Genomic DNA, 17,567 nt, shown 5'->3' with positions numbered 1-17,567 from the left:
TCCAAGCTGGAAGCAAGCCTTGAGCCTCAGAAACTAATTTGCACCTGCATTTGAGTTTTATTCAAATATTTCATTTAATGTTGTTATTCAGAAAGTTTTATTCAAGCCAGTCACTGGCTCTTACATCAATATCAGAAGACAAATGTTAATACAGAATTTTGTTTCAGGTTCGTTTGTGTTTCATATCCACCAGCTGTCAGACCAGCTACTGAGCTACTGAACAACAGGCAGCCAATACAGCCTTGTCATTTCAATTCCATTTCATTCTTCCAAGCCCACTTTTTTTTTCTGTATCTATTATCTCAGCAAAGTCTTATCTCTCCACTCCACTTCCACAGGTTCATTGTCAATAATAAAGCAGTCTTAATCTCAAAGGAAATGGAAAGAGGAATGCAGGGAAGAATTACACAAGAAAAAAATGAATGGTCACAGGCCATACTCCAGATACCACTAGCACGCTCACTGCGGCCTCTGGGTCATTAAATAAACCTGGTTTAGAGGAGCATCCTGCATCTCTGATGCCATTATTCCTGGTCTGGTCAACACCCCTGGGACACCGTCCATTGAAAGACCACCTCGAAAATACAACATAGGTATTATATGCTACCTTTAGTGAACAACTGTGGCTTAAAATGCTAAAAACTGACGGCAATACCAAACTGAATGTATGAGGATCATCATATGTTAAGTGCACTGGATGAATCATCACCAACACATCTACAACAACCTGGAGAGAAAGAGGTCTAAATAAAGAAGCTTGCTAAACTTATGAAATTAATGATATACTGTTAATCCATGCCCATTTTAAAAATGGAAGTTTCCACTTTTTATTATGGCGCTTGTCCATGTTTTTATGTCATTTACAGATGATTGGATAGGGCTGATGCACAAATAAATATCAGTGTATGTATTTACAAACACCTTTGGGTAACAAAGTAATTCTTATGCATTTCTTAAAATCAGAAAATATTATTGTAGAAAAGCAGGTGGATATTGCAATAGCATATCACTTAAAGAGCATGTGTACTTGAACATACATATAGCTGTGTACAGCCTTTGTACTCTCCCACCAACCTCTTCTAAATAGAACTGCTAATGCTCATGTTGGCTTATAGGGTAAATCAAATTTCTCCCTTAGCTCCAGCTTCTGAATTGCAGAAGACAAGTTCCCTTTCACAGTTACTATGGTTCCATAATGACAATAAAAGCAAATATTTTTTAGATTGCATAATTTTTAATATCAACTTCATCAGTAAAAATCACTCTAGGTTTCAGCAGCAGCTTAGCAAGGGAAAACAGATTTATCATACAGTGCATAGATCATGCTTCATACTCTGCTGATGCAACTGCCAAAGCCAGCTTGTCCAGTAAAGAGTGGTGGAGCAATAATAACTTTGCTGAAATCACAGCACAACACTTCTGCATGATCTGCAATCCCACGGGGCGAGCTGTCCGCTTCCAGCCTGTCAGCCTATTGACCACCTATCAGCTCTCCACAACAGGAGGTCCTGAACACTGCCTGGACTGGTGACCACAGTTTGGCAAGAGAGAGGATGAACAAAAATATTTTTGCTCTATAAATGCAGATGTTTCTTATTTATTGAAAAAAAATCTGAATAACTTATTTTGTGGCCTTTCCAAAGCAGCTGAGAAATACATTCTGTACTATTTAATATATTGAAAATGACTAGACTAGAATAAATCACTCAAGAGAAAACTGAGCCAAGCTCTAAATATGGCTGATGCAGAAGACAGATTAATGATTTCCACTACCGTACAGTGACTACAAAGGCAGTACCCACGCACATCACACTGCTCCTAGAGATAATAGTTTCCAAATCTGATAGAAAAGTGGCTCCAGATTTCCTTCCCTTGTATTTCTCCCTCAGGGTGCCTTGTTAACTAATTTACCTGCTGCTGTTTCACAGCAATTCCTGTGCTAATCTGCTCAGTACCTTCTGGATTGTTCTGCCAGTCAAGCTTCACTTTTCTTCTAAATCCTGAATCTGATGCAGCAGAGATGAGGGTTCATGTGACTGCCCTGTGCACTGCCTAGTTTTGAACTATTTTGTGTTTTGGGCAACACAGGAGAGGAACAACCCGCAAACATACAAAAATCCCAAAGCGTCAGAGAGCTTGGAGAAAGGTCAGATACAGAACGAGATGGGGACAAACTCTTTTCAGTTGTCCCATGTGACAGGACAAGAGGCAATGGGCAGAAACTGAAGCACAGGAAGTTCCACCTGAACATGAGGGGGAATTTCTTCCCCGTGAGAGTGACGGAGCCCTGGGACAGGTTGCCCAGAGAGGTTGTGGAGTCTCCTTCTCTGCAGATCTTCAAGGCCCACCTGGTTGCAGCCCTGTCTAACATGCTCTAGGTGACGCTGCTGAGCGGGGAGGTTGGACTAGATGATCTCCAGAGGTCCCTTCCAACCTTACTGATTCTGTGAGTCTATGAATTGCCGGTCAGCCTGGCAAATCTGACTCCAATCCATCATCAGTCTAATGCTCCCACTTTGAACTATGACTACACTGGTGTCTGTTCTCACCACCTCCACGTGAGGCTATTTAACGGCACAAAAATGCAAAGGAAAGCATATTATTCACTTCTCAGCAATTCATAATTTTAAGTTTATGCAACATTTAAAAGCTAATGCAATGGGAGATGTTCCTACAGGGCACATTATGTACGTGAAGTCAATGCAGCACAACCCAATAAATTGTGAAACATGTTATTCTAAGTGTTAAGCACTTTTTTCCCTGTTGGCTCCTACTAGGAAAGGTGAAGTGGAACAGCTGGAGGATAATGAAACCAGCATGTGCCTAGTTTGTTTTGAGACTAGCAACAAAACTGTCTAACCTGTGGAAGAGACTTACTGTGCCACCCGGATTTGATTTTTACATTCAAGGCTTGTTCCTTGAAACCTATTATCTCTGGGCACCATACCAAGAATGCTTTCACTTTCCGGCATCCTTTAGATTGCAAGCATTATCTTTCCACTGCTGCAACTTTGACTTTTTGTATGTTAAAAAAAAATCAAAGAACATTAAGCTTTATGAATGATACTAACTTCAGAAAAGATTCAAAGAAACCCTCTTACATATCACCTAAATGGTTGGGGTTTGTGGTAACTACACTGTAACAGATGTAGTTGCCCGGCCATGTCTAAAGATCAATTATTTTATTTTTCAGGCATTCCTAACTACTTGAATAACATCAATAGCTGGGTTAGTTTAGAGAAACAATAAAGGGAATGAGTTATTTTCTTAGCTCTATCTGATCCCCAGCCATGAAGTGAAGACACATCTTGACTTACAAAACAGCCCTTGAAATACAGCGCAGTATCCCATGAGATGTAACACTCTATCTTCATTTAAATATTTTTCCAACTATTACATATAAAAGAAATCAGAATCTAGTCATGGTTAAGTAGCATTAGCAAAAAAGATGAACATTCAGCAAATAAAATTGTTTGTTACAGACTGTCCAGCCAAACCTAGTTGTAACCCCCACCTTCTTGTGTTACTGCGTGTTCACATATCCATAAAATTGATAGACTCCTCCTCTTTATGTGTTTTGTGCCATTGTTTATTTCAGCACTGATTTCTTTGGCTGACTTTGAGTTTTACTCATGGTCTTTGAATTTCCAGCTAAATAATAAATGGGAAAAAATATGCTGCTCTATCTTATCTGTATACAGTGGGAAATGCATGCATAAAAGCAGATTTGAGAGCAAAGATATTCCTATAATTATGCAGTTTGTAAAATACTTCAAAAATATAAAAAATTATATAAATGATAGGTCTTACTGAGTGCACTATCTTTCTGCATGCATATAAAAGGTGGGTAGATGTTTGCAAGGAAAGAGTAATTAGTACGGTGAATATTATTACTGTGAGTATTATGGAAGAAAAATGAACACATCAATAGTAGGAGATACATAATTAGGTCTATTTATATCTTTTGCAAAAATACGCAGCACGAGGGAAATTTCGGACAAGTTTAAATAAATAAATATCAACTTTACCATCCATTGCACTCAGAGAGTCCTTTGGTTTGTCCTGGGAAGAAGATTTTTGATTCAGAGTCTCTGAACTTGGCCCCAGAACTCCTTGTGCAGGTCTTGGCTGCAACAGTTTCTTCATTTCAAAATCTTCTGCTTTTCCTTTGGTAAAAGTTCCATCAAAATGACTGACTTGAGAAGGGTGGAGCCTGTCAGCATAATCGTGAGACCCTGTAGTCCTGCTGAGAGGGCTTTTATCATTGCTTTGTGCTGACAAGTTCTGCATGATGTACGTGTGTAGCGCGGCTATCAGAGTTTTTTGGTCAAGCTCCATTTCTGACTCTGGCAGGAGTTTGTCTGGTGTTGGCTGGCTGAAGGTCTTTCCACGAAGATTTTCAGCGTGCTGTTGAGGGGATATGGATGTGTGGGCCAAAGCAGATGAGCTTTCTTTGGGCTTTTGCCTCATGTAGTACCTAATGGGATCATTATAGATGTAGTTCTAGAAAGAGCAAAGGGTAGAAAAAAGGAATGAGTCACTATGACATTATTATGATTACTGTTTTGCAGGAATCATAGACACAATCCTTTGTGTTTTACCAATCATGAAAAAAAGAAAAGGAATAGCATCTGTGATGCTATTGAATAGCCATACATTGCAAACTTCAAGCTAGCAAATTTGCTTTAAAGAAACACTGTCAGTTTGGTACAAATGTGGTAAAGCAGTTTATTAGATCATTAAAAGCTAGAGAAAGAGATTAGAGAGAGAATGATAACATCAAATTTGATTGTAGCTATGTACACACTGTTTGCATTCCTTTGGTCAAAAAAGACTAGCAAAGCCAATTTCCCTTTTTCTTTTTACTAGATTGCTGAGAATAACTCTTTTTTTCAGATTACTTACTAGCAACAAAATACAAAAATGCTCCTTTATAAAGAATGATGAGAAGTCTAAAGAATAATTTTATGTATACAAAATACTTTGTTCTATTTAAAATGAAATATTTGATTTTTTCACTAAATTAAATTTCTAATCTATATGTCCCTTGATAGTACAAAGAAATATGAAAACAGCCATTTGATAGGATTTTTAATTTCTTGATTATTTTTTCAAGTAAAACGACTTGACAAAACAAATAAAAATGTGCAAAATGTTTCAGTCACCTTAAAACTACATTTTTGGTTAAAAAATGCACTAGGACTTTCTATTTTCAGTGTCAGATTTTTAATGCTGCTTCCCCTGGGAGTCTAACTTTGCAAGACAACATCTACTATTTTCATTGACATTTTATATACAGTTTTTGGAGGAAATTTAGGTTTGTGGACAAATTCTAGATGCCTCTCAAACTTTATCCTCTAAAAAAAAACCCTCATTAATTAGTATTACAATTACTATTATTAAATCCTAGAAGTGTTTTTGTTATGATTGCAATCCAAAGGCAGGATTTTATCTTTTGAAGAAATCAGTTCTCCTGTAGAATTTCCGAAGGCCTTTTCCTCCACTCCCTCCTGAACACAAATTTAAGTTGAGAGATTTACAATGTACAGAAATATTCCAATTAAATTCTTGGTTAGTTTATAATTCCTTTGGGAAAGATTTTGCTACAAGTGCATCATATACTGTACATATGTTGAAGAATGATTCCCAGATCTCAGCTGCGGCCTCTTATTTAAAGTGTCACACAGACTGCATTACTATACTGGAAACTTTTCAGAGGACATTTCAGCTCTATGAAATATATTTCATAGCAGACTGCTAGTGTGTCTGTGCCTCAGTACCAGAATAGTTTAGGACAGAAATCTCAGCAAACTATGTCCAGCATGAAGAGACTAAACACTCAAGAGGTGAGCTATTAGAATTTGGCCAGAAAATCATTATTTTTTTATTTCCTACTGTGCTTTCTAAAGACCAAATAAATAAGGCCCTTAAACTGATCCAAAGATGAATAAATACTTCTAGATTTTATCTGATTTTGTATTTTATGAACAATAATTTTGCTTTGCTTCAGAGAAATTTTATTCCTTCTGATAACAAACAGTTGATTTTATTCCATGCTTGCTTTGCGAGAGGGCTATTCCTCCTCAAAGGATTGAAGAAGTTCAGTCAGTGATTTCATACCATGACCTGAAGATTTCTGCCTTATGCATGTATGCAACTTTGATACACAAAGCAGACATTGGCTTCTTTGGCCTGTGGTCCACCATCCTCAGGAATTTTACACAGAACCTCAGGTCTTTAGCACAGAAGTGCATTTTGTTGCAGCCAAGAAATTGGCCTAGTGCAAGATATTGTCAAAGAAGACAGAACTAGAGAGAAGACGCCTTTGAGAATGAAATAGTTCAGTGTCCCCTGGGAACTGTGTCAAACAATAGAAATGTGGCAGTGCCAGTTCAATGCACCAGCTGCAAAATACACACTGTTTTCATATACAGCAAGAGGGGAGCTAGTTGCTAAAGTACAGGTTGAACACAATTTCCACGCTTAACAGCAAGTCACAGATGTGAAAAGCTACAGGTCATATATATTTACCCCCTTAACTTCAAAGGGTCTTTGCTTGGGGTTATTTATAGGATTTGGTGTTGTGACCTTTAATGACACGCACTGCTCAGAAGGAGCTGCAGCGGGTGACACGGAGCGGTCCTAGATGTGCCAAGTAGCTGGCAACATATTCACATGTGTTGCTGTCTCTCCACTACCCCACACGCCCTGCAGACTTGACCACCCACCCAGCCTCTCCCCAGCTCCAGCCCGCAGCAGACCCTTTACTTTGACTTTCTAGCCCAGCAGAAGTCAGTTCCCTTTTTGTGCTAGAGCAGCTCATGGAGAGTTTAACACGCAGTAGAGATTTGGGGCAGTGGGGACGTGCACAAAAGGGAAAGGGAAAAGCGGACAGTCCCCCTTTGGCCATAGAAAGGCATTAAATCAGCTCAATCCCTCTTCTATACCTTCACCCTAATTTGGATCTCTGTCCTACACCCAGCTGCCTCTTTTGCCCCTAAAGCTTTACCAATAAACCAATTTCTTTACAATAAACCAAAACCAAGGAGAAAAAAAACACTAAGATGCTCTCAAACTGCTTGTGAAAGATGAGGGTCAGATGATGAGGGCTGGACTTTGACAAGCCATTTAACAAGTCCAAACATTCTTAAACATTACCAAATATGTGATTTCCTGCTTCTGTCAACAACCAGCACACCCAGAAAAAAATCACAACAAATCCACCACAAGTGACTGTACACAAATTGCACATAAGTAAGAGCCAACTGCAGGCTCAGAGCTGCACCTCTGTTGAGACAGGGCAGTCTCTCAGCAGCTCGACAGGTCACAGCTCTGGCTGTAAAGGATGAAATACTAAAAGTCCTAATTAAAGTACACCACCAACAGCTCAGCTGTCTTGACAGTGCCCTCGGTTACTAGCCCATCTCATATAGCTTTGTCCGACTTAATTAAAGGACTCCGCAGCTGCATCGCAATTTGCAACTCGGACAAGGGAAAAAAATCCACCCCCACCCTGAAAGAAAATACAACACCAAAAATGCATGTGCCAACAGAAATAAATCTAAGTAAAACTGCAGTGTGGATACAACCCTAAACTGTAGTGTTGTGCTAACTGGCATAAAAAAAATGTAACTTTTACAGAAAGAGGTTGAAGAGTGATATTTATTATACCTAGTTTAGAATCCAGCAACAGTTTACATTTTAATGATTTAAGTAGTCTGATCTTCTGCAAATGGCCATTGCTAGTTTGACTTGTTTCAAAATTAAATGGAATAACCCCATGGTCACCAACAAGAAGAATCTGTAAAATCCCTGGTTGTTGTCTTTGGAGAAGCTGGTAACATTATAGAGTTAAAAAGCAGAGGAAAAGAGAGAGCAGAAAAATTTTAAAAAGAAAATCCTTTTTTTCATTAATTAAACTTGATTTATATACAGCAATGCCAGTAATTACCAAAAAAAGACAAATGAAATTTGTATAACTAACAAAGAATATTCTAATTAGCATGTAACTGAGTAATATTGAATAGCATTAGCATGCAAGTCCCTATTATTATCGGGGCATATTTTTAATAGATAAGATACTGTTCAATTAGCTCATGTTACTGATGTAACATCTTTAAAAATTACTCTGAATTGCTAAAATGAATTGCTAAAATGCTCATGTTAAAAAAAATCTAGTTCTTCCATCTGGACAAGGTTTTCTTCTCTTTCACCACCTCTCAAATAGGTTATCTCAGTAATTCACACATCATCAAAAAACCTACACACTAACCTTTCCAAAGATGGAATCATTAGGCCAATGTCTCGTATGGTTTAGGTATGTAAGTAACTGACATTTTCTATATGAAAGTTCACAGAAGGGCACATTAAATTACACCTTACAGATGCACTGTGCAATCGTTTGTGGTCTATGTGTTTTCTTTTACAAAGAAGTATTGAAATAAGGGGGGAAATGAGATACATACAATACAGGACACAGATAAACGCTATTTAATTTATCCACAAAGGGATAGATTGATTTTTTAATATTTGGCTCAAGCACAGAACGGCAACAGAATTCAAAGTCATGGCATGGAATTTACTTCAAAATACTTCCTTTCTTGAAGACATATTTGCTAAAGGCATGTAGAGCTAACAAAATCTTTATTCCAGAAATGCAGAAAGGCAAGTCTCTTCCACCCTCCAATTCATTTAGCCTTTTCTCTTTGATGCCTTTTCAGATATTAATTTCATCTTTGCTGCTACCCCTTAAGTTTGGTTCGACCAGGATTCCATATGCAACACTTAATCACAGGAGCCTACGGCTTAATTTACTGTGCCACTTGAGATAGTAGCAACATGAACTCTAAAATTAGGAAAGAAAAACTCAACACTAAAATGAGGACCTTCCTGACCGACAGTGAGAGAAAATGAACGCTTCCGCTGAAGTTATGCTAGATCAATGTGTGGGACGTGAAGTCGTATGCGATGCCATACCTTTAGCTTGAGCAAAATCCAGCCATCAATGAACCATGAGGGACGTATCTGTGCTGTGCAGTGGGTTACAGTGCAAGGCTTCCTGAGTCAGTGCTCAGTAAGCAGTACAGCCGTGCCCTTACACCAGTGAGCAGTGGCCTTTCTACCAGCAAGTAGTTAGTCCTTGGCTAACGCAGCCTTAATTCTTCCAGAGAGTGAGCTGTTATTTCCATACAGTGCTGCACTATGTCAGGAGGATATCTTAGCAGGCTTCAAGCTTGCTGAAGGGGAGAATGTCTGCTCTACAAGCCTCTGCTGGTGTACATGGCATTACACGCTACACACCAAATTCGGCGGTAGTTTAGTCTGAAAATAGTGGTAAAGTCGATGAAAAAATTCAGTTTTCTGAGCAGCAGTGGAAATGCCTTTTCTACCACTTGAAAATGGCCTTTGTACATACAGTAGATAGTAATATAATACTATGCAGGAAATTACCACAAAAAAGCAAGAGCTTGGAAGATCATTTCAAGGAGGCCAAAACTGTCTGCTGTAGCTCCTCTGTGATGGGAGAGCATCAAACCCGTGGTCCTGTGACAGATTCACAGGTTTAAGGCAAAAGGGACCACTACGATCATCTCATCTGATCTCCTCTTATTTCACAAATAATTTTCTGTTACTACCTCCTATTTTCTTTCTGAGAAGTACAACAGCTTTGAAACCATTTAAGAGCTACATCAAAGCAGCTTAGATAGTAAAGATGGTTAATTAACACCCTGTAGTTTGCAGTGTCAAAAGCTTGATCAAGCAAAATGGCTGCTCAGCATCGCCTTTGATCAGAATTGAGGCTGACTTTGCTCCTGAATTCTGATTGTGAAACTGCAGCATAACGGGATTTCTGGGGTCTGGCTGCATATCAAGCAATAATCTGCATAGCCAGAATTTCAGGTGGCAAAGATTTGTGTATGAACAGCACATTCTACCATTTTTAAACAAACGATCCTCCAAGATGAAAAAGAGAGCGGTTAAGTACATTAGTTTCTTTCATGTGCAAGTTACTATTTAAGAAAATCAATTTTAGGTCCCAAATGTTCCCGGCCATTCTTATCTCTGCTGTAGTGCTCCTAGCTGTATCCCAAACCTTTAACTTTCTCCAGCTGACTCTCCTACGTGACTGATTTAATTACGAGTTACCATTTCTCATACCGCTGAGGAAATTCCTAGTTTTTAGTCTTCATAACTAGGTCTTTCTCTCTGTTCCTGACAAATCTTCATCATACTGGTTTAATCAGTTTCTAAAATACTGCAGCTGGCATAAAAGAAGTGGCAGATTATCTTTCCAGCCATACGTACGTGTTGTATACGTGTGTTTGTGCGTGCTGGGAATACCTGCTCGGAGTCACTGCCGTCTGGACCTGGGGCCAAGGGCTGCGGCAGCCTCTCCTCTCCCAGCTACCGAATCCAGCGTCTCTCCTGACGCTGCCGCTGGAACCAGTGAAGTGACAACGACGTCCCAGCGCACAGTGGAAGCGGTGTGGTGTGGTGCGGTAATCAGCACTCACAGATATACTAGGCGCTACCAGCTTCTCTCCTCTGCGAACAGTTTGCTCATGTGTCAATAAGTCTGTTATGGGAATGAAAGGTTTCAGCGAATGATGTTTAAACACATTTTCTGTCGGCATATGCTGGTATTGAGCTAACTCATTATCTAAAGATGATTTACATAGAAACACGATGATCTTCATCTGCCAAGCTTTGAGCATATTAGCGCCAATTCAGCGTATTTATAACTTTAACATTTGAGTTTGGAGACTGCTTGTGCTCAAAGATACGCCAGTTTTTAAAGATCTGCAGGATCAGTGCCACCATGCTGTATAACATTGCTTTTCAACCCCGTATGAAGCAAAGAACCATTTGCTGGACAATTGCTTCGGGTTAGGGATTTTTTTCTTTTCTCATTAAAAGAGGTATTGTTGTTGCAATGCAGCCACTCTTCCAAAACGTACATAATCACACACATACCCTCAAGATAGATAAAACGGGGCTTTTTCTTTTTGTGAACGCTATGCTCTCCGTCAATTACCATGTTCTAAAAATAACTACGAAATTCACTTTAAACTTTGTTCCAGCTCCACTAGCTTCTATTTATTGAGTCCTCTGTACTGAAGTAAATATTTTCAAGATTAATATCAAACGTGCAAATGGAATGATGAAAGTAAAACTCCAAATATATGGTATTTGGTAAAATAAAAACTTGATTTTTAGGGGAGACTGAAAAATACAAATCTTATCATCCAGTCAACATTTGAGATTTTAAAACTATCAATCTATGCATTGTCTAGGAATTACTAGAAATTAATGAATCAGCCTCTTAAATAAGGCTCCAGACCTGACATACATCTTTTATCATACTATTTCTATAGCACTGGTATCTTCAAATCATCACACAAACAATTAATCTTCGTAAGATAGCTGTGTGATAAGGCAAATTACAACTTGTATATTAGACATAGAAATTCTGTCTCTACATTGTACATAACAAAAAATATGAATCCTCTCAGCAAGATTTGCTATCTACACTGAGTTCATACAGGATGGCATACAGGATAGAATTTATCACATCTCATTTTATGTTTAAATAAGCATGGGATGGATCACAACTTGGAAATTTCTATTTCATAAATGAGTTTAGGTTGACTTGCTCCAATAAAAACATCTGTATTTGGTCAAATGAATTCTACCCCAGTGCTTACGTTCATTTATTTATTTATTTTAAGAGAAGAAGAGGACTTTAATGATTTGATTTTACTGGAAAAAAAAGCCAGGGAGGCAAGAATGATCCAAAGGAATAGGAGGCATAGAGGGGATTTGAGACATGACTTCAAGTCTATGCTCAAATTGGGCATGACATCAAAAATGCTGAGAAAAATCTGTTTGTGAAATGATGATATTACTTCTTCCCTACTTTGTAGTGGTAGTGGGAAAATAAATACATCAAAGCTTTCAAGACTTTCAGATATTACTCTAATAGTTGTACAGATAAGCAAATAGTCAGGCATAGCTTCAGGGATATCCTCCTCTATCAATTATTCCTGATATTTTTACTAATGTGCTTATGCACAGGGAAGATTACATATTTCTTATTTATAAAGAATCCCACATATATGAAATATTAAATTTTACATTTATGCAAGTAGAATTTAAATGTATACACTGCAGAAAGGGTTTTGACTTTTCAGCAGTCAGCTAGCAAATCAATTTCTGATGCTCTTAATTTAATATTGTAATTAATAAGTGTTATATAAATAAGAGTGCTGCTTTTTTGAATTAAAGCTCCAGATTAAAATGAGCAATGACTGTGTAATTTCTTACCAGTTAATCAGAATAATTATTGTTTGCAGATAAGTTCCGTGTATATTTGAGAGAATTTGCACACTCAGATTTTCTAAAACAACTAATAATCCTTCTTAATAATCATCATATATCTTAATTCTTCCAGAAGACCAGTTACAAAGAATCAAACAATTCATTTTCCATTCAGCAAAGCTATGCATACTCTGCCCTGAATAAGAAAGGGGAAACTAAGTGTGGCAGTTTCCCGGCTGTACTCAGGAGTGAAATACAGTCTCTACCAAACGCCCGATCTGCCCTTTGCAAGCTTCTGTGGTCTTGGTAACCAAGTCTGCGAGGTTTAAATTGCACCCTCTCCCCTTCCAGTGCTGCTGCCCAGCTGGCCATGCCCTGGCCGTACCGCTCTGCCCACCAACTAGTCACTTCATCCATTTCTTTTTCTCTTCTTGATTCTGCAAAGATCTATAACTTTATTAACAACTTATTAAATGTAAAGAAAGTTCTGTTTTTCCAAACTCTTTCCTTTTGAACTTTTTGGAATACCTGGGACTCAGAGATTTCTATTATCAAAATATTCATACATAAAGTCTACCAGCAAAATAAATACAAGTAATTAAAACCCAAAGAAAGAGAAAATACCAGGAAAATGGACTGAAACTCCTTGAAGACTCCACGTTAATTGAATTTCTGTCCTCCTCCCTACACTAGGTACTAGGGCCTGAACGGCGCAGCAGCCTGAGGAGGAAGACATTAACCTGTGTATGAAGACCATGGAGGCCAAGTCACACTGAAGCAGTAAGAGCAAGAACAGACATCTTTTAGCTCCAAAATCCCTAAACCATAATCACGAGACCCCTGCCAAAGTAAAAACAGCCTTGGTGTAAATGTAGAAGACAACTTGCATATTCCTATAGCTTGTCCAGGAGGACAAGCTTCCTGGAGGAGTCGATGTAGCATCTGCCTCCAGAGCTGAGCTCGGGGAGAGGAGAAGGAGGAGGAGGCAGAACGAGGAGGAGGAAGGCTGCTGTGCACTTTGGCCCCTGCATTTGAAATGAGCACATTGCAGGGCTGTGTTACCAAAGCGGGGCACTTCTGCCAGTGTGGGGCATTAAAAAAGATCACATCAGGCCACCAGAAGCCATGAGACCAGGTAAAAGTGATAGCTGAAGGAATAAACACACTATTCCAGTTGAATTAGTTTTATTCGCCTCCTGATTTTGAGCCTTTTAAGTACATTTGGATCGCACTGCAAATCTTTTCTCTTTCTGTGATAATGAAAAGTTATTCTCAGTCAGATGAAAGCCCTATAATTGAAACCTCGTGTAATTATACTGTTGCAAGCATTTGGACTTTTAAAATACTTGTTACCAGTTACCAAAACCAAGGTTTTCTGAAAGCCACAAGAGTTAACAGCACAAAGTATAATCTGAGATAAAGGTAATATCTAGCATGTTAATTTAATAAACACTTAAAACAGACAGAGTATGATATCATATATAATACGTATATCTAATTATAATATCAGCTCTGCACTGACCCTTCTAACCCAACACAACTGACCTACCTCAATAGAAATATGAACAGTGAAGGGATTTTTCTTTCTATCTTTTTTTTTTCCTAGAAGAAAGAGGAGAGGTGGGGAAAGGAGAATTCACATGCAACCTGAAGCTTTCTCACGGTGCACATATATCTGGCTATACGTTATTTTTCACATTAAATTCAAGTTTAGTGGAAAGGTATCCCAAAGACTGATAACATAGCATTTTGTGAATGGTAAAACCTTCATTGAGACAGAGTAGGGAAAAAAAACCTAGATAATGCTTAAGTAACAAATGCCACCAAGTGCTCATTTTCTGAACAACTCTTTTCAGCTGCACTGAAGTGAACTGTTCCTTACAATGGTAATGCCCAGGAAACAGCTCACCAAATCTTCTGATTTACTGCTGTTTATCCACTGGAAGTCATTATTGAATGGCCAAATTATAGCCTGCAGAAGATACTGTCTAAATACTGAGAAAAAACTAAGTTAGTAGTGAAATTCAAGTGCTTCAAAAAAGCACTTGAAGAAGTTCTTGCAATAAATGTTGAATGCTGTAGGAATTTTGTGGCATTGTATGATTTAAGTTTGGTAGCGTGATTTCTGTGTCAAGCCTCAAGTTGAAAGTAGCTTAAACAAGTGAAATAGGAAAAGTTACTTGTTTTAAAATACTTCTGCTGTATTTTAAATACATATAAATACATTATACAATATATGAGATGCATATCTCATTTTACAGCAGTGTACAGACCTGTTTGGTACTCTATACTTGATGAGGTTGAAGCTCAATGTATTCTGGTAATACACATGTGGAAGATGGTAGGAAATAAAGTCCAAAAGCTTCTAAAACAGTTTGATTAAACATACGTAAAGAACTAAACAAGACTTTTGGAGTATAACAACCTTAAATTTTAAGCATTATTTGTCTTTTTTTCTTTCTTTATTTTACTCTTGACCAGGGTTCTCTGATGGCAATTTTGGAACAAATCAGAAGCCACTCAGGCAGTCTGCTTAAAAACTTCTGCAAGCTTCAGTCATATATCACAGAAGGTGAGGTATCAAAGTAACCAGGAGCAGTGTTGCATCTCCTGCTCCATGACAGCAAAAACAAAGTGACAGAGGTAAATATATACTATATACTTGAAAGAAAATGATTTTGTAAGAAGGGCAAAAGCCCCAAAGTTGCAATTCTAAGTGTAAGTAGGGTAAAATACTTGTGTCTCACCCATATTGTTCATTAGGAAAGTGCAAGGAAGTTAAAAACATAAGAAATTGCTACAATTATTCACTGTAGGTTCATAACTTATCTATATAAGAAAACAATAATACAATATCAAGATTTTATTGAACCATGCAGTAAAAGTGGATAAAATCACTGTTTTCAATTTCAAGTGGCACAGCCATATTAAATGCAGCTCCTGCACTTACTTTCCTTACTACTCATTTCAAACCATTAAATTTTACATTTTTTCTGCTTCATGGATTTGCAAACATCCTGGTATCTATTTTGTTTAAATGTTATTCCATTAACAATTCCATGAATCAAACTACAAATACAGTACCACATTTGCTTCGGTTTAAGAACAGCAGTTGCCTTTGATTTGCAGAGGAAGGTCTCCAAAATCATTTAAAATTCATGATTAGATACTAATTTTTAAGATATTCTTCCTCTCTTTTGTTTGCTTTTAAATTACAAGTAACACGTCCTGCTCAATGTCAGCTGTTTTAAAATACTCCTTAGTAAAAAGAAGTCTATAGCTTGTTTCTATACATGCTTCATTTCCAGATTTTCTCCTCTTTATCCCACTCCCCCAGGCTCCCAAGTAGCTATCTCCATGGCAACACTCGATAACATTGGTGGGTGGTGTTATCACAGCAGGCTTCCCCACAGAAGGTCTCAACCATATGGATTATTTATGAACTTGCATGACAGCAGCAGAACCACTGAGGTATTTCTTGGACAAGTTTTCGCTTCCCTGAAAGCCAGCGCTTCAGAGAACAGCATCCTTACCGAAGCCAGTGCTCAGGACTAAGCAGCTGAGGAAACGCACCGTGAAGATGGTCCCTCATGAGCTCCCAAAGCTGCCTTGCTGCTCCCTGGGCATTTCTCTTACTCATTGTCATATTCCATACGTTGTAACTTACAGTTGCTTATGTCAATCAGCAAAATTACAAATTTGCAACTTCTGACCAGAATAATAATATTGCAGCTATACCGTGATTGAATAAAGAGTTGATTCGAATTACACTGTTTTGGGGAGCTGCTGTTGCAGATATACTGCAATGGTTCTGTGTCTCTGAGTCAGTTCTTGGAAAAGGTAGCAGTTTGGCTTTGATTCTGTATTTTCTTCATCTGAATTTTTCTTCAATATATTTCTTAGTTAAGGCTATTGCATATACACTGTATTCATGTAAATAGCACATACCAAAATTTTAAAAGATGCCCTATAACAGCAACCTATTTCTTTAAAATAATGGATTATTCTGAGCAAAAGACATTTTTTGAGCAAACAGTATAGGCTAGGAGCACTTGTCATATGCAGCCATTTCTTCTGATCATGTTTATAAATTTATCAAGTTACCTAAGAACTGGATAGTTTTTCTTTATGAAAGAAAATAATAGTTTGCTTTCAGACTGGTACTTTTTAAAATCAGAGAACGATACATAAGATTTAATAGGTGTGATTTATCTTGCCTAACTATATGTATATTTATAATGTATATATCAGAACCTTAATTTGTCACCATAGACTTCCTTGATAATCAATAAGGAAGAAGTTCTGAGGCAGAGCTCAGCAGACCCATTGTCAAAATCTGCTCAAAGATTATGTCTGTTGTTCCCTAAACACAATAAATAGCAGCGATCAGACCTCTGTTGACTATAAAGGTAGTCAAAGGTGGCTAGCTCAGGTTAGATACCTGCACTACACGTCTCAGATGCCTAGCAGATGATCTCCACCATATATATCTGCCAAGAATCTACAGGGTCTCAACTGGCTCTCTGGAGAGGAGCAGTTCAGATTCTGTAATCAGGGTGTCAGCTCAGTCTGCAAAAATGTTACCACCTTTATCCCTCTTTCCCCCCTTCCTCACGTACATAATTAAATCTAGTTTAGGAGAACTCTGTTGTTTAGGGTGCTGAAGCTGATCCAAACCATTTGGAGAGAACCAGGTTAAATAACGTGCAGTTATGATAATCAGTCTGAGGAGGAAGTGAGAAATGTTTGGTGTCAGGACAGAAGGGAAGATTACAAAGTTAGGAAAGCTTGCAGAGGAAGGAAGCCAAAACCACAAAATGTAGGAACCACTTTAAAGATACAACCTTGACAGAAGCTTTGTCACTCTTCTTCCTTGGATACAGATTTGTAGCTGCAGACTGGGAGAGAATACCTAGATATGTGAGATATTGCTGAAGAGACTTCGCCAAATTTGTATCCTTTTCCAGACTATGATTTCTTTCATTATCTGCATTCTGTCCTGAAGCCCTGCACAGCAAAACCAAAGGAAAAAAATATTATCAGCCTGTATGACAATGAGCCCAGCAAAAATGGCATCATGTTTTACATTGCAAGACACTGAAACTATTTCTATACATGAGTTCCTAACACAAAAGTCTCTAAAAAGCTTAACAAGAACAACAATATCGATAATTCTGCTTCAGCAAAGACAACCCCCCAAAAAAGAATCCACTATTAACGATTTATTGTGGAATCAAAGTAAATGATCA

At 38.0% G+C, this 17,567-nt stretch overlaps 1 protein-coding gene across 1 annotated transcript in view; it reads right to left on the bottom strand.

Annotated features, from left to right (window-relative positions):
- Positions 1–17,567, bottom strand: part of PTPRN2 (protein tyrosine phosphatase receptor type N2) — a 592,277-nt gene that overhangs the window by 408,112 nt on the left and 166,598 nt on the right. Inside the window, exons 5-6 of the mRNA XM_085317725.1 lie at positions 17,163–17,325; positions 4,029–4,503 (exon numbers count right to left, since the gene is read on the bottom strand). Of these exons, the coding sequence (XP_085173851.1) occupies positions 4,029–4,503; positions 17,163–17,325 (638 nt within the window). The remainder of the gene's footprint in view (positions 1–4,028; positions 4,504–17,162; positions 17,326–17,567) is intronic.

This window comes from Rhea americana, unplaced genomic scaffold (genome assembly GCF_003343005.1).
Source record: "Rhea americana isolate MKP2758 unplaced genomic scaffold, rheAme1 scaffold_50, whole genome shotgun sequence".
Lineage (NCBI taxonomy): Eukaryota > Metazoa > Chordata > Aves > Rheiformes > Rheidae > Rhea > Rhea americana.
The sequence above is the reverse complement of the archived record's forward strand: the minus strand, read 5'-3'. Positions and strand labels throughout refer to the sequence as shown.